Raw genomic sequence first — 17,077 nt, 5'->3', positions numbered from 1 at the left:
TATCGAGGTTGCTACTATCGGGACTCCACTGTAGTTGGTTATGGTAGCTAGCTAGTAGCCAGCGGGTGGGAAATACCCGATCCCCCGATCACCGACGGAGACCTCCATGATACAGAGTTTCAAAGCAGGAGAAGTTAAACCTATCCTGTTCACATCTACCTACTCTATCTCACCCTCCGTTTAAATCTCAAGACATAACTACTCGCTGCAGCGCCAGACCCTGAGTGAAATCTGATAAGGTTCAACTAAATAAGTGAACGGTATAAGTGATTGGTATTATATTTTAGTCCCCCCCCCCCCCCTCTACCCACTCTACTCTACCCATACTGGCATAACTCCCCTCACACCAGAACCCGAAAAGGCGTGTCACGTTGGACCATGATCTGCAAAACGCCCATGTAGGAGCGAAGGGTGGCGCGCTACCTAGGTAGATGCCCCGCTCATCTATCTTGCTTGCCTACCTGCTTGCTTGCCACAACACGAGCATGAGCACTGCCAGCTGTGATCGCAAAGGGTACTGAAGCCGTCGGTACTATTCTGCGCTGGAATAGGAATATATATATGTTCTTTGTTATTGTTGTTGCGGGGGGTACGTTGCATGCCTGCTTTTGTCTCCGCTCCCTTGTGAAGAGTTACACTTTATCGCTGTTAAAATAGTTGTTGGATCCTTTCACCGCCGGATAAAGACGGAGGTTAGTTTGTGGGCCCTCCTCTTAGAGTAGAGTAGATGCTCTAGCTGCTTTTCTATCTTTATTTCCTTCGTTGAGATTCTGATCTGATTCGATGTTTTGCAGGATGCATATTTAGTTAATTGGGCCTAAGTTAGCTACTAGTCTAAGTGCAAGTTACTGTGCAATAATACCGTTCGTCAGTAGCTCTTGGTGATAAGTAAAGTGTAGATAGATAGGTTACCGTCTACTCTACTCTCCATGATAGGTGATCTCAAATATTTAATCCAGATTTCCATATCCGTCCTGTGAGAAAGATCGAAGAAGCAGAAGGGAGGGGCCCATTTACCGCGCGCGCACGCGTGGGCCGTTCCGTAGAAAGTGTATCTGCACTGGGCCCCGGGGGGGGGGGGGTGCACTGGGTTGAGTGTAGTTACAGTATCTCGTGTGTAATTCGCTGTCCTGGCGGGTCCTAAACTTTGAGGTAGGCCCTGTTTTCAACCAGACTTTCACTTTTAGACGGCGCGAGCTGCAAGGGCCAAGACTGAGGTGAGGTGGGGGGGGGGGGGGGAAGAAGAAGTAAAGAACAATAGCACTGCTAGTGGAGAGTTGGTACAGTACAGTGGTTCCTTGGGTAATGGCGAATGAGCAGCTAGGGTGCAGTGCAAGATCATGCTATGCTATCTCATCCGGATGGAAATCACCATCTGTTTTTTCTTTACTGGGTGCAGAACGGCTAGATACTATCCTTATTTGGTATTTGTTCTTTTGCCTAGAGTATTTGTGATTTATTTCTTCATCCTGCATGGTTTGGTTGTTTCTTTCTCGAGAAGCTATGATTCTGCGCCTTGTTGGTTTTTCTACTGGCATGTAAATAATAGTCCCACTATTAAAAAAAGCACTCTTCCTGACCTACTAATGGGCCAATGCGGATTTACTCTGAATATTGGCTAACAAGTGCGCACTCGCCATTGACGCAGAAAGCGCTGTAGAGCTGGTTTACTAGTTACACTGGGTCAGCCAGAGACATGATCTGAGAGGGACCGGACCCTTTGCACCACACGTGCTGCTGGACCGGGGGTGAGTAGGAGCGGCTATAGGCAAATTCACTAGCGGACACTCGGCATGACATCACGGCTCATTCTTATCTGGACATCAACATCAAAAACTGAAAATCACACTAGCTCCAAGGGTTCAAAGGGACAGAACCCCTCAAATGACCCATGCCCGGGGGAGGCGACCCTTTCCTTCTTCAACCTCCGCATTCCATCATATCATATCCGCAGCTGGATCCACGGGGGGCGGTCGTGCGATATGTAATATTTTTTCTTTTATACCCTTTGCTCAAATACGTCGGTGCATAGCTTTTTCCTACATAAAGTATATAACAGGCCCTGCTTCCGGCCTCCTGTCTAAATATTCCCAGGAAAGAGGTCCCGGATAGTCTTCAACTTGTCCTTTCCCTAGAATCTCATCCCCCGAATCTACCTCGACAAATATTCCAAGATGGTGAAAAATTGGTCGTTAGGTATCTTGGAGGATCCGGAGACAACAGAGGTTCCAGGTGCGTTGACGATATTCTCCCGGATATCTCCCTTCTCTTCTGCGGTTTGGAGATGTCCATGGACTCCGTTTTGCTAATGCAGCTCTATTATCGATTCTCATAGGCACCGTCCTGCTACTCACCTCCACAACACAGGAGCCTCTTGGTCTCGATGAGCTCCCCCGTGAGGAACAGAAGCGCACTCCGGACGGAACTATTATTCTTAATCCCCAGCCGGATGATCATCCTGATGACCCGCTAAACTGGGCTAGCTGGCGAAGAGATGTCGCGCTGCTGTGTTTGGGATGGCACTGTCTTGTTGGTGGTGGCCAGACACCGGTTCTGGCGGCCGGGTTTAATGATGTCGCAAAGACGTTCGACGTCTCGATCCCGGATGTTGCGTTGACGACTGGTGAGCCTTGTTTCTCTCTCTCCCTCTCCCCTCGTCTGTTTTTGCGGTTATGGTTCGCGATGCTGCTTCGTGACATCGCGCGCGGAAACTTATTAGAGAGGTTGTACGAGATTAGTGTTACAGCGCCAATCCCAGTACATATGGGTTGGGGGTTATAGCAGCCAAGCTAATGGTTCGTGCCAGGCCTTTTCATGATGGGACTTGGTATTGGTGCCCTGATATCTTCACCCACAGCTATTATTTTCGGCAAACGGCCCGTATATCTATTCGGAGTTCTCATTTTCCTTGCATCTTCGATATGGTGCGCTGCATCGAAATCATACGGGTCATTGGTCGCGGGGAGAATACTGATGGGCATTGGTGTTTCGCCGTGCGAGTCGCTTCCTAGCGCTACGATTGCAGAGATCTTCTTCTTGCACGAGAGAGCGTACCGTATTGGTATCTACACGCTGCTTTTGCTTGGTGGGAAGAATTTGGTTCCGTTGGTCAGTGCGGCGATCATTGAGACAATGTCGTGGAGATGGGTGTTCTGGTGAGTCTTCGGTTTCCTGGATAGTAGGATTCCAGGCGGAAAGCTGATTGTGGTCTTGTATAGGATTGTCGCTATTATTGTCGGATTTAATTTGGGTCTCTTGTTCCTCTTTGTCCCGGAAACCTTTTGGGTCCGTACCCCTCGTGGAAAGTCACCCTCCTTCCTGCGCCGGGCTTCATCTAGCATATTTTCGCATTCCGGTTCAAGCAAGAAGAAGGAAAAGTCCAGGTCTCGACGAACTTCAGTAGACGTTCTACCTCCGGATGGCATCGCTAGACTGCCGGTCACCAGCGACGCAATCGAAGGCGTTGAGCAAGAGCAAAAGGCCGACATGAAACATGCTCATTTCGTTACGCCAGAGAAGCCCAAAGATGAGATCGATGAGGTTTCACCACCAAAGGAAGTCTACAAGATGGATGGCGGAAAGACCTCGCGTGCATCGCTCGACGAATATGTCCTCAAGGCTGCCGCACAACCGCTACCCTCAAATGCAAACATTGAAACCGCGGAACCTGTCACGCCCAAGACCTTCACTCAATCATTGACAGTTTACAGCGGTATTCTCCGCCACGAAAATTGGTTGAAGGTTGCTATACGCCCTATCATTCTTTTTGCGTACCCTGCGGTTCTCTGGTCGACTGTCGTTTACTCGCTCTCTGTGGGCTGGTTGATCGTGCTGTCGGAGACTGTCGCACATATCTACCAGGAGCATCCTTATAACTTTTCTCGTCTAGCAACGGGTTTGGTGTACTTGTCGCCGTTCATTGGTGGTATCATCGGAACAGCAGTTGCTGGAAAGGTATCTGATATCATTGTTAGAGCCATGAGTAGGGCAAATGGAGGTGTTTATGAGCCAGAGTTTAGGCTGGTAATGGGAATCCCTGTCGCGATTGCTACTGCGATTGGACTTATGGGGTGTGTACTCCTTTGAATTTCCTGCCATGTTGAAATAATATACTAATAGCTTGCTTAGATTCGGTTGGTCTGCGCAGGAGCGCGATAACTGGATGGTCCCGACTTTCTTTTTCGGTTTGATCTCGTTTGGGTGTTCTCTTGGATCCACAACTGCGATTACTTTCTGCGTTGACTCCTACCGCCAATACGCCGGTGAAGCACTTGTCACCCTTAATTTCTCTAAGAGTAAGCGCCCCTCATCAACTTTGAAAGAAACGTGTGGTTTACTAATAATTGTGAAACAGACGTTTTCCACGGACTTGTCTTTTCCCTCTTTTTCAACCGGTGGCTCGAGGCAGACGGCTCAAAGACCGTCTTCCTGGCGCTCGGCGGAATCCATATGGCCTGCCTGCTGTTCACCATCCCGCTCTACATCTATGGAAAGCGGTTGAGAATGTGGACCACCAGGGCCAAATTGATGGAGAAATGGACTTGAGAACCTACTCGAACCATTTGCCATTATTCTTGGCATTATTGGTCACGTGCGAGCTTCTTGGCAAGCATGAGAGTAATGGATGGACTTTTGTTTTTTATGACTAGACAAACGTCGTTATGTATCATGTTTCTGTTTAATCACCATAACCCCCCCCCTTTTTTTTATATTACTATTAGGATTGCATGAGTTATGGGAGAAGGCGTTTATTTCGTTGCGGTGTTGCTCGGGGCAGAGGTTTCTTCTACATTACTTGCATCAGTAGAGTAGAGTAGAGATATTGCTCATAGAGAATTGATTTACATCTTTTCTAAACTTTCTGTGTGGAGATTGATTGTGAGATGATAGCTTCAGTTGCCGTCATGATCATTGTTCGTTCTGACTCAGCTACATGTTACAATTGCTGTGACTTGAATCACAGATAATCACTCGGTAGTCTGGAGCTAGATAAAGGGAGGAGGAATTATGCCTTAATCTCAGGCGGGTAGTTATAGACGTGCCAAATTTTAAAGGCCATTTGTTTTCTCCGAATCAAAGGACTTGCCGTGCGGCCATTAAAGAGAGTAGACTGGTCTTTCTGAGCTTAGCTTGAAGTTATACGTAAATCGTAAAGCGGGTTAAAGGCGCTGTAATCATCAGGCGTGCCTGGGTTTCTTTAAGTACAGGCAAACAGTATGGATGGATTTATGGCTTTTTGGGGTATGGGCGTTGCATGCGGTGGTATCAGAACGGGCCGGCTGTATGTGTGGAGAGCTTGAATTAGTTATTAGGAAATCAGAAGATACAGGTGTCTAGCTAAATGGCTTTTGGTATTGAATGGACGCTTTCAACAGTTGGTGTCGAAAATAATCGAGTGATACCTATGATTATTGATTATTTCGGGTGGGTGTGATGGTGGTGGTGATGGTTGTTGGGAAACTACACCCCTCTATTTACTGCTCCGGGGTCATAGACGCTACATCGCGGTGTGAAAAACCAAAATAGTGCTGGGGTTGTCGGTTATAATATTTTCGACGGTCCTTGTAAGAATTCTGCGCATGATGCTTAACTTGAGTTCTTGTGTAAAAATTATGTAGCATGTTCAAATTATACTCGGGTCATTGTATGGGAAGACTGATATGATATTTCAGCAATATTCAATCAGAGACTGGGAGGGGCATGCAGAAGAGCCATCTGTTTATTCACACATGAGCATTTGATATCGAAAACCACCACATCCGATCAAGGGGAGTCATTGTGAGATAGGTATAGAGTATGTAATGATATTTCTTCTTACGAGAGTCTTTGGGAACAATATGACTTAGTGGTGTTTGTCTACTTAGTATGAAACTACCAATGTAACCTTTGTATTTTATTATGCCTGTAGCTGCAAACCGATCGGGTTACATGATAACGGTTACTTCCGAATTATGAGGGGTTTTGGGGATTCGATTGGTAATTATACACTGTGCGGAGTTTCTTATTGCAGTATGATATTGTCGGTATCCTCTTATTCAATTATGGCCTCGAGTTGAGAAGTAAACAAAGGCCTGTGTGATATGAAGGCCATTTTTCCACCGAAAGGTAGAGTGGAAGATCACACACTTTGGGGTGACACTGGTCCAAAAACGAGAGCATGGTAGAAATTACAAGCCGAGGGACAAAAATTACAGAACATGTCCAGTACTTCCTTACTTAGCACCAACTCCAAGTCCAGGCCGTGAATCAACGTTTGTGAGTAATTTTCTATCATAGTTAAGCAACCTTGAACCAGCGGTAAATGAAAGGAGAGTTCACTACTAACCTAGTCCTTCAAAACCTTCCCTGGTCCGCCTTGGTAAAAGTTACCCTTTACCCTCCCCGCCAAGTGCTCACCATAAACCTTGGCTTCATACTTCCTCACTCCCCCCGTTTTCTCCAGACAACACTGCAATGGCTCCACTCTACAGCGCCTGTCAATTCATCCTCCCGCTTAAAGCAACAAAAACATCGCATCCGGGAAAACTCACCTCGCATCCCAATCCGGCTCAAAGAAGAACGGAACACTGACCCTAAATCCTGTCCCTCTATGCACAACCCTGTGCACCGTACTCTTCCATAGTCCGTTTGTCCATACCTCCAACATGTCCCCGATATTAACCACATATGCACCCTTCAACGGGTCTACGCCTATCCATCCGCCTTGCTTATCCCGGACTTCCAGTGCGCCCCGCGTCTCGTCAGCTAACAGGAAGGTCGTACACCCGTAGTCTGTGTGGGCACCACAACTGATACCCGGAGAGGTAGCAGGTAGCGGAGGGTATCCGATGGCGCGGAGACACCAGAACGGCGAGGTAAGGTGAGGGGTGAAGAGGTCTTCAGTGGAGGATAGGGCGAGCGACATGGCGCGGAGAAGGGCATGCCCAACAGTGTGAAGACCCGCGATATAGGCCTCGTAGAGGGAACGGAAGTGTGGAGGTTTTTCCGGCCAGGGGTTTGGGCCCTGGACAATATCGTAGGGGGGACCAGAAGAGGTGTCGGAGAGAGGTGGGTGGTAGTAGTCAAGGGCCTAGTTGGTTAATATTAGGGTTAATCAGCCGGTAGTTGTGAGGAGGAGAAAAAGGAGGGATTAGAGCGTACTTCGTGCCAATCCTGGTGAAGACGTTAGTACCTCTCGAAGCAGATATCTTCTGATAAATTTACCCCCGATCCCATAGTGATGTTTTCGCCCAGCTTTTGCCAACCTCTTGCGCCATCGCCTCCCTCGTCTATCTCTTTCCTCTCAAGAGCCTGCTTCTCCTCCTGGGTGGCGGTCATAAAAAACTCACGGGCTGCTTCCAATACTTCATTTTGTAGTTCTTCTGGAACTCCATGGCCTGTAAGGTAGAAGAAACCGACGTCATGACAAGCAGTATAGAGTGCTTTCGCGATCTCTTGTTTTTCAGAGAGAGTTGAAGTGGGAGTGAGAAAGGGTGTGAGATCTATTATTGGCAACGAAGAGATGACAGACATTTTGGATGAGCTTTGAGACTTTGGTATTGATAGAGAGAAGGTTTTAGTTGATTTAGCTGATAGTAAGCCTACTTTAGAGCTACCTCGATAGCGGGGTTTTGGTAGCGGATACTTATCGCTTGTTATCGTTATCAGACCTTTGTAACCTTATCGGGTTAATACCTGGTTGCCGAGTCTGGCCGGGCTTTGAAACCTATTAAATCAATCAATGATCATGGAGCATTTTCTACTACTGTATGTACTTGAGTACATAGTTTATCAGGTGAGGTAACTTCTCAGGCCAATTAAAGATGGTCTCACCTTTCTCCGGGGGAAAGACCGGCAGGTAGGCCGAAATGCCAAGCAATGTGAGTATCGGATACAGTGGTACCATGGTACTATGTGTCTGTATAACGGCCAGGTACCAGGAACAAAATAACCGTAAATATGGCAGGTAGGATGTCTCAAATCCGACAATTGCCCCTAACGCCTGAGAAGACCTATGAAAACACGTTGTTAGTAGTTGTTGATCATATCTGCCCTATATGTGGCCAGCAGTGTATCTACCGGGCAAAGATATATAATATATATGCTACAGCTTGCTGAACCAGAAGAAGATATGAAAGCTCATTTCACTTCATACTAATAATCCTTGGCTTTTAAGTTTTGCACTCGCATCTTCTATTCTAATGCTGCATCTAAAGTATAAAAACATATGTGGAACTCTACACCTACTTAGGTTCAAGTGTCACAAACTGGACCCAGCGGCCCGCTCACCTTGCCACTCCACAGCTCAAAACCAACTACATCCCTGCATACACTACAATTCTCCGAAAACTCTATTAAATAACATGGGGAAACCCTGATAGAACGATGTTCTCTGCACTCATATAAAAAATTCCCCCGTTCCTTTTGTCCGTAAAGGTCAACTCCATGTGCGATAGATTAAATGACTACGGCTGTATTAACCTAGTATGGAAGAATATCTTCTGGTATGCATCCACTTTAGCCATGTTGATCAGGAACCAGCTAGGTAGACCTTGATAGCTACTTCCTATTTGCATCGTGATGAAAAAAAGCTTCCCGAAAAACAACAGCGCGTCCACTCAAAGGGGCTTTCTGCATCTAGCTGGGCGTTTTATGTGCCAAAAATTCCCCTATTGACCTCGTTTACTTGTAGGTTTTATCTTTACTCGGCTCATCATCTCGTTTCTTTGCAGGAAATCAACGGGCCGCTGGGAACGAAGGCACGGAATCCGATACCAAGCTATGAGAATATATCCACGAGTCTGCCTTGCAGTCGTCTAAACAAACCTCCGACAATTAACTTACGCTTATATCTCAAAAGCTTTATAAAAGCTCTTTAAATCCCCATCACGGCTCATCACTACCCACATCTCAGTATTCAAATCACACAGTCGAAATGAAGTTCAGCACCACTCTTCTCGCCACTCTCCTCCCGCTGCTCTCCCTCGCTGCACCCACCCCAGAGGCAGAGGCCAAAGTCGAAGAACGCCAGACCATTACCTGTCCCGGCAACTCTGGGGGTGGATGCGGAGTCTACACCGTTAGTGGCCTTGGAACTCGCAAAAAAGCTGTCATTGCTGCTGGAGGAACCAGTTTGGACCTCGCAATTGCTATGATGGAGACGGAAGGAATGAATACCAACTACGCCTATGGCGACAACAAATCCGGTGATGCTGCCAACTTCGGTATTTTCAAGCAGGTATAATATACTCGTTCAATATCCTATCTAAGGCTAATAGCGAGAACAGAACTGGTACATGATCCGTTCTACCTCGTCCACCTTCAGTGGGCAGACCGCATCGCAATACAATAACGGCGCCGCCCTCAACTCCAACCTGGCACTCGATGTGACCACACGAAAGAATGCACAGAACTACTACGGGTGGGATAAATGGGCTGGTGGACATAGAAACGGCCAAACGGGGTTGAACAGCCCGTACACCAATGATATAAATCTCTACAAGACAGCTGTCTTATGGACACAAAGCCAGATCAACAGTAACTCGGCGTATTTGACCGATGATACCAGGTATATAACGTCCTTCCCTTATGACTACTTTGATCTATGTATGCATTTATATCTGCTGCTAACAATTCTGGTCGATAAACTATAGGTTCTGGGTTGATGTTGTAGCTATCTAGATCTGCTATATATTAGCCGGTTAAGGGATCTGAAAATTTATGTTCTATTTTGTCACATTGCTTTGTACATAATGGAACCCAAGAGAGTTGGAAGAGAAATCATACGACGGTGTCTAGCTGAAATAGCCTTATATTCTGAGCGACCAACGAGTGATTATCCATGATCGATCATCATGTAGCTATGTATATTTATGTTATCTATTTATCCTTGGGTGCTTTTTTTTCTCAATCTTTAAGGCCAAATATGATTTCATATTTATCATCACTCGAATTTTAGGGTTCCTTTGCCTGGATGCACAAGAATTCCTTTCTATTATAGTTCACCAGGACCTAAACTTCAATTCTGATAGATACAAATTGATGAGTATTATGATGACACTAACAGAACAAATGTAAAGAATAAATTTCCTGGTAAAAGTGATTGTTGATGATGTGTCACTCAAACAAGACCCTTTCTAACTTAAACATTTGGCTTCTTCTGTTTTGCATTTGGGAACATTGGGTTCTCGGGGTCTGGGCTCAACTGCCTTTTGAGACCTGTAGGCGACAACAACGATGTTTGGTCGCTGCTGCCACGAGGGAATTTCAGAATCTTCTTGAATCGATTGGCCCAACCCGGGGTGTTCTGGTTACCGTTGTCCGCCTGAAGACTCTTAGTTGCTTCAAGAGTCAAATCCTCCTTTTGTTGGGGGGAAAAATCTTCTGAGAAGTATCCACGGCTAGGATATTGGTCTGGGTAGTTATAGTTAGGTTCCAAAGGCTGAGCTACGGCAGTAGGACCTGTCCCTGAGGTTATTAGTACTTAATTATCAGACATAGAGAGAGGGTAAATCATAATTTTGGAAGTACCTCTATCAAAAAATGGAATTTCAATATGCTGGAGTTTTGGGGGAATCAAGTTTTGTCCTCCGTTGGTGGTAGTGGCAGGCTTTTTTCCGGGTTCCTCACTAGGTCCTACTCCACCACTCTGAGTGTTAGATGAACTCCCCTTAGCCGTATCATCATCAGAAGACGAATCATCAGCTTCCCGCTTAGATAACATTAGAATTGATCCATCCTGTTTATGGAACTTTCCTTTCCGGCGGATGTTACCAGGCCTTTTGACTGCTGCCGCCGGAATTCCGCTTCTATGTGACGCTTCATGTCCAACTGCAGCCGCTGGGGAGATCTGTCCTTTAGGTGGAGTCGTTCTGATGGAGCCTTCCTCAGTGATGGCATATGAGAGAGGGCGGTACAGGTAGGCCGATGGAAGGTTGTCCCAATAGCTTGTTTCCATGTTGACAGTATCTTCTTGGACAGTATTTCCTTGGACAGCATATTCTTGGACACACTTTCCCTTATCCTGCGCGCTCTCATCACCCATATGAGAATCGTCGTTATCCTGTTCGGTCCTGCTCTCTTTTTGGGCATTGGAGCTATCCCGTTTATTTAAGAGAACCTCATCCTCAGAGTCTGTTTCTTCCAGGGTAGTTTTAAGATCCGCCGCAGCTTGAAGATTATTGTTGGACTTATTGATAGCACCGGAATAGATGTTATCAAGATTAATAATATCCGAGCTTCTAGGAAGGGCCGACCTTCGATTGGTAACAGACGGCAAAGCGTCTCTATTCGCCCTTCCATTTGGATACTTAAAGGAATGAACGCTGCGTTCATTTTTACGACGGACTGCTCCATCTGTATCGATTTCAAAAATGCCCTTCTCCTCGCAGAATCCCGGTTGACACTCGTTATCCCCCAAGGAACAAAGAGTATCAGAGCTATTTGTTCTGGCGCCGAGTTTTTGGGTATTGAAACTCTCATTAGAGTGCTTGTTTTCCAAAAGCTCATTATTGGATTCTTTACTCAAAGCAAACTGCCTATCTATCTTAGTTTCGGCGAACACTCTCGCAGTACCGAATGCTGTGGGAAGCCGATTGATACTCTCCGAATGAGTATTGATAGTAGGCGCTTCTTTGATAACTGGTTCGGGAAGTTTCTTGGTCCAATAGTCAAGTCCCCCAACACTAGACCAACCAGCACCCTTTTCATACGCTTCTTTGAAGCTCTCGTGGCTCGTCTTCGTAAGTTTCACAGTAACTGCTCTGATACTATCCACATCAATAGTATCCGCCGTGGAACCAGACCCATTCTCAATGGAAGTAGCAAGGACTTTGAGTTTATATAGGTCCTCAATCAGGGAAACTTGGATTTTTGCTTGGATAGCTGCCCACTCCATCCAGAAAACGGCAGTATGATCGAAGCAATTGGCACAGGCTTCATTCATCTCGGCTTGAGTTGAAGAGTTCGTTCGGGAGTGGATTACAGCAGCGTATGTTTCGAGAGAAGAGGCAAGATCGATGCTGGTGAGACGAGACGCGTTCATGCTGAGGTTTAAAGCGTTGATTGCAGAAACGACTCCCACAAATGATTTATCTTTGCCACTGAGGCTGCGGCTATATGATGAAGAACTTGATTAGAGATTGAATCATCGATATAATCATGATCAAGAAGGGATGTACCTTGCGTGCCCAGGTGGATCAGGACATAAAGAATGCTCAGTGAACATTTCCCCTTTGTTGATGTATTTTACAGGATGGCATCCAGGTATAACACTGCTTTCACAAGCCTGGCTCATAGGGCTGCGATCTTTGGGATTATTTGTAGAATGTTGACCAGTCTGAAAACCAGGGACTTGGGAAGAACAAATTCTTTCGACGCCGAGAATTCCAGATACTGATGATTGGGAAACAGACGAGAATGCATTAAGTTCTCCTGGACCAGCAGTCGAGCTGTTACCGGCAGGGGCTGCTGGTAATGCTTTACTTGTAATTGATGGTTTGTAAAGGCCCTCCATCTGAAGAGTAACAGAATTTACTGTCGATGCGACAGCTTACTTTTACAAAGGGAAAGATGGAAATTAAGGAATGTTGGGAAAGATGAACGAGGGGACAAAAACGGGCGTAAAGGAAAGCGATGGTAATGGGAAAAGAAGGGAAAATAGCGAAAGGCGGGATGGAGGAGGAAGAGAAAGAGAAGATGGAGGGGGATGAGAATGTTGGAGATGGTGGGGTACGAGAGGTGAGAGGTGGGAAGGTCACCAAATCAGAGGTGTGAAGTGACGTACCTTAAAGCTTGACTGGCGAGCCGCCAAGGATTCTTAACCTTCTGAAGAATAAAAACAAGCACGATTTTCCACTCGCTACTGATACTACTCACCCGGTAGCCAAAGCAAAAGGTACATGTAATTTGGAGTGACCGTCAGGCTCATAACTATCGTTTTTTTTATACCTATAGGCTACGATACTAGCACTCAAGTACGCTCTATAGATCACAATTGGATGGTTTCAAATCTCGACACAGCATTGCAAGCACTATAGCAGAAGTAGCTATATACACGGCCATAGTGGTTTCTGTTAGTGCATGTCTGGCCGGCGACGAGACCGGTAATATATAGTAAAACGAAAATGAATCATGCTTATCAATTAGGAGATCTAGCAAATTCATTAGAACGTGCTGGGGTCTGTGTTTTTAACAAATATGATATGTATACTATTGCGGACATGTACAGCCGCATTTGAAAAGTATTGGCACCTCCGAGCCAAACTCACGAGGCAGTCCTTTCTGCTTTTCAACCCTCATATTCGAGACAATTGCCAGAGAGAGCTGCCATGACTCTATTGCGGTCATACCTATCAATAAGTTGAGTATGCGCGAGTGCCATGGATTTTGGTGGGCTACAATTCATGAACGACTCAATATAGTAGGGTGCCAGTACTTTTCGAATGCGGCTGTACATACATGTACGTACGTGTAGATACCTCTGGTGTAGAGTATCGTTGCTGTTTGTGGGAGTACCTACTATTGACGGTGGTCGTGATGGAATGATATCCAGAACAATTTCTTCATATAATTTTCACATATTGACTTCTAAAGCACCAATGAATTAAGAATAACAATTCTTTTGTTTTTAAAGCAGTATGGATCGAGTGATAATCAATGACTGAATACTAATCTTGGAAGTGGCCAAGCCACACGTTTCGACAAAGCATGACTAATCAGTATCTCTTGCGCAATTGCACAACTTTATTCATGTGAGATGTGAATAGATAATTCTTAAGAAAATCGCTCGTCATTACCTAAATATTAGATACATGTATTCACTATGGTAAAGGTACATGTAGTAACCTTTCTAAGAGTTATTCCTCGATATAATAACGCCGTTTTCTAGTATATTACTTCTCCTTGGCATGATGCCAGGGTTCACGAATCCACAATCCGTCTCCTGAGCTCTATCAAAACCACTAAAGTAACCATTCCCTCAAGTCGAGTGCACAATCACGCGCCCAAACTCTCGTGATTACTTCGGAAATGTATCGGACACAATCCTCCTCGTCATCGCGATTTTCCGCATTCCGAAAACCCCACGAAATACTCTCCCCATCACCCATTTCACCTAGTCACTCCCGAGAGCGCAACCGAAGCAGCGGTGGAAGCTCTGTCGGCTCTCAGCAAGGGCAACCAAACCTTCTCGTTGATGAATCAGGCGACGAGGCCGACCGGGGCGGCCCTTCGAGAGTGAGATCTGAATCTCCGCCATGGAACGAGCACAATTCAAACCTGATCCCATTGCTACCTATGAATGAGAGCCGTGGCCTATTGAGTAGGACACCAAGCCCGTATCCTCCTACAAGGAGTGATGATTTAGATAAGCTAGGCGATGGGAGTAGTAGGGAGTGGAGGATTGGTATGGGGAGCGAAGGTAGGGCAAAAGAAACGGGATGGAGGAGTTGGATGAGAGATGGAAAGCTGGGAAGGTGGTTATGGAACACACAGAGAGGATGGATGGTATACATCGGGTTCTTGGTGATATTCTACAGCGCTGCAGGCTTCGGGTTATCAGTTGTGAATAATTTTACCTTACTAAGTAAGCTTCTGGAGTCTACACAGCCCTATAATTATTCTGAATCTAACTCACAACCGCAGTTGGTGTCTATAAATTTGTCTACCCAATTACAACTACCCTTTTCCAACTAGTCTTCACACAAATATTCCTTTACTTTGGCGCATCTATTACCCGGTCCTTTTCTCGCTCCCTTAACTCCCTCGGTCTCGCGCACATAATCGCGCCCACTTCTACTCCATCGAAAGGAAAGCGCCGAGCTTCTGGAGGCGGACTACGCGATTTTGCGCGCCGGTTGACCTGCGGTGATCGCGAAGGCGGGGTGTTCGAGTTTAAATGGGCAGAGGTCAGGAAAGTTATCCCGCTCGCTGTGGTCCATAGTCTTAAGGTTGTGTTGAGCAATATATCATTTGCGTAAGCTACCTCACCAATTGCCCCCAATAGATCTTTGCAGAGACCTTCATAGTATTAATGGACATATGTATATTACAGCTATACCCACCCGTCAATCTACCACATCTCCCGCGTTCCATCGCTCATTTTTGTCCTCATGTTTACTGCATGCTTCCTCAGAAACCAAGGTCTTTCTGTCACCACCCTCTCATCATGTATAACCATGACACTCTCGCTTGCTATGGCGTGTCTCCGCCCCGGAACCCGCTTTGCAATCGAAGGCTTTCTTGCCGGTATATTCTCCACTATCTTCGTAGCTGCCTACCCAGTTCTTCTATCAAAAACCTATAAATCGCTCCTTAAACCTTCCGGCAACGACGACCTTCTGGGCGTAGGTGTCGAAACCGAAGGAAAAGATGAAACCAGGACAGCATGGAAACTGCTGCACTACACAAATTTTATCAGTATTCTTGTGGTTTTGCCGTGGGTTTTCCTGTCTGGAGATTGGGGCGATATTAGCAGGAATTGCTATATTTTGGATGTTCCATGGTTTTGGCTATTGGTTGTATTTAGCGGTATTGGTGCATGGGGCACCTTTGTGGGTGGCTTTCTGCTTGTGAAGGTATCTATCTCTTCAATAATGAAATTTTGTATGGGACGAATGGCTAATATGGATCAGGCAACAACACCTTTAACAATGGTAGTATCAACCTATCCACGTACAGCGCTACAAACGCTATTTATGCCTCCTAATCTTCCCACGTGGAGTTGGGTGGGAGTTTTGACATGCTGGGGAAGCTCGATATGGTATTTGCTCGGTAGGAGAAAGGAGTGTGGCGTGAGCTTCTTTAATACTGTGGATGGGGATGAACCAATCCAGGTTACCAGGGGAAGAGCCAGGGGTAACAGTTCATTGTGAGATGCGAATTTATGTGTTGAGCCTTCTTACTAGCTGTGGTTTGTGTAAAATATCCTAGATGAGACTGGAGGAATGTTTGGACAATTGGTAAGCGTTAATGTGGTAGGATTATAGACTTATGAAAAATTTGGAGGTTAATGGTAATGAGTACTTGGGGAGTTTTTGGAGGGCACTGCACCATGGGCTTGTAATTTAGAGTAACTTAATACCCTTAGAAGTCTTTATTTTTAGATGAGCGGATGTTTGGGGTCTTTTTTCGTCCATTTATAATGATATGACTAGTGAGACCCATCGCTATGAAGTGTGTCTAGTTCTCGTCGTTTTAGGTGATCCCCGGATAAAGGGTTTAATTGGTCTTTTCGTTTGGTGAATTGTTTTCTCGGGATAATACCCTTAGAGGGGCGCTCGAGGGGGCTCTCAGGTTTTGCGGAAAATACCTTCCTCACGCATATCAGATGGTGCGGTTCAGTGTATCGGACATTGAAGAGATTGGAGGGCGGAAACAAGGAGCGAGATGTTTATTAGTATGAATTTCGGGTTGAAATCAAATGGACATAGTTTGAGGGATTTATTATCAAGTCCAGAGCTGCCGTTTAAAGTGTATGGCTGAAAACTGTCGCACCTAAAATAGTTATTCCTGTCTTCTATATAGAGTTCCAGCTCACTAGGAGAATTCAGACCGAAAAGCCAACCACCTATGGTATTTCCTGACCCAAACATGAAGGATCGTGGGTGACGTATCCCATTCACGAAAAATAAAACCCTTATTGTAGCTTGAGACTAGGAGTCTGCCTAAAGAACAGATGAGATGTACTATCCACGACGGTTTGTATATAGGGTACGTTCATAGCGGGGTCAGGACATCTGCCGAGCTCTTTTGGTGACATTTAGAATGTAATTAAGCTCAAATATCTTGGAGCATCCTATACTAGCGGGGTCGTTTTGACAGATACCCTACCGAATTAAGTAAATACTACATGTATATAACCTCTATCACAGATCATATTAACTACATAACTGTTAATTGTTACGCAACCACTTGTCCCCGTCAAGGCCACATACCATTGACAACAAGCCCTGACTGGCCGTACCTAATAGGGCTGATGGATTTTGACTTCCAACTCGGTAGATGACAGGAGCACAAGTGTTATGTTCGAGTGATCATCCATGTCTCGGCGGCGACGCCAAGTGGCTCGGCACCTTGGTATCGGAAGCGCCATCGGAAA

At 45.8% G+C, this 17,077-nt stretch overlaps 5 protein-coding genes across 5 annotated transcripts; 3 read left to right on the top strand and 2 right to left on the bottom strand.

Annotated features, from left to right (window-relative positions):
- Positions 1-2,174: 2,174 nt before the first annotated feature.
- Positions 2,175-4,545, top strand: LAJ45_01567 (uncharacterized protein; the record flags this gene model as incomplete). The annotated part of the gene is made up of 6 exons (XM_046111160.1): positions 2,175-2,232; positions 2,336-2,623; positions 2,807-3,155; positions 3,219-4,070; positions 4,129-4,295; positions 4,355-4,545. 6 exons carry the CDS (start codon positions 2,175-2,177, stop codon positions 4,543-4,545), a joined length of 1,905 nt encoding a protein of 634 aa, XP_045975104.1.
- Positions 4,546-6,118: 1,573 nt separating this feature from the next.
- Positions 6,119-7,512, bottom strand: LAJ45_01566 (uncharacterized protein; the record flags this gene model as incomplete). The annotated part of the gene is made up of 6 exons (XM_046111159.1): positions 6,119-6,267; positions 6,326-6,331; positions 6,397-6,464; positions 6,531-7,069; positions 7,141-7,152; positions 7,204-7,512. 6 exons carry the CDS (start codon positions 7,510-7,512, stop codon positions 6,119-6,121), a joined length of 1,083 nt encoding a protein of 360 aa, XP_045975103.1.
- Positions 7,513-8,914: 1,402 nt separating this feature from the next.
- LAJ45_01565 (uncharacterized protein) lies at positions 8,915-9,660 on the top strand (the record flags this gene model as incomplete). The annotated part of the gene is made up of 3 exons (XM_046111158.1): positions 8,915-9,217; positions 9,267-9,547; positions 9,633-9,660. The coding sequence occupies 3 exons, from the start codon at positions 8,915-8,917 to the stop codon at positions 9,658-9,660; spliced, it is 612 nt and encodes a 203-aa protein (XP_045975102.1).
- A 460-nt stretch (positions 9,661-10,120) lies between these two features.
- On the bottom strand, positions 10,121-12,493 carry LAJ45_01564 (uncharacterized protein; the record flags this gene model as incomplete). The annotated part of the gene is made up of 3 exons (XM_046111157.1): positions 10,121-10,446; positions 10,510-12,092; positions 12,159-12,493. 3 exons carry the CDS (start codon positions 12,491-12,493, stop codon positions 10,121-10,123), a joined length of 2,244 nt encoding a protein of 747 aa, XP_045975101.1.
- A 1,514-nt stretch (positions 12,494-14,007) lies between these two features.
- On the top strand, positions 14,008-15,851 carry LAJ45_01563 (uncharacterized protein; the record flags this gene model as incomplete). Its single annotated transcript, XM_046111156.1, has 4 exons — positions 14,008-14,563; positions 14,623-14,953; positions 15,032-15,554; positions 15,612-15,851. 4 exons carry the CDS (start codon positions 14,008-14,010, stop codon positions 15,849-15,851), a joined length of 1,650 nt encoding a protein of 549 aa, XP_045975100.1.
- Positions 15,852-17,077: the final 1,226 nt, after the last annotated feature.

The sequence above is a fragment of the Morchella importuna genome (genome assembly GCF_003444635.1).
Source record: "Morchella importuna strain M04M26 chromosome Unknown Morimp01GS003, whole genome shotgun sequence".
In the NCBI taxonomy this organism is placed as follows: domain Eukaryota; kingdom Fungi; phylum Ascomycota; class Pezizomycetes; order Pezizales; family Morchellaceae; genus Morchella; species Morchella importuna.
This window is presented reverse-complemented; position numbering and strand designations above follow the sequence as displayed.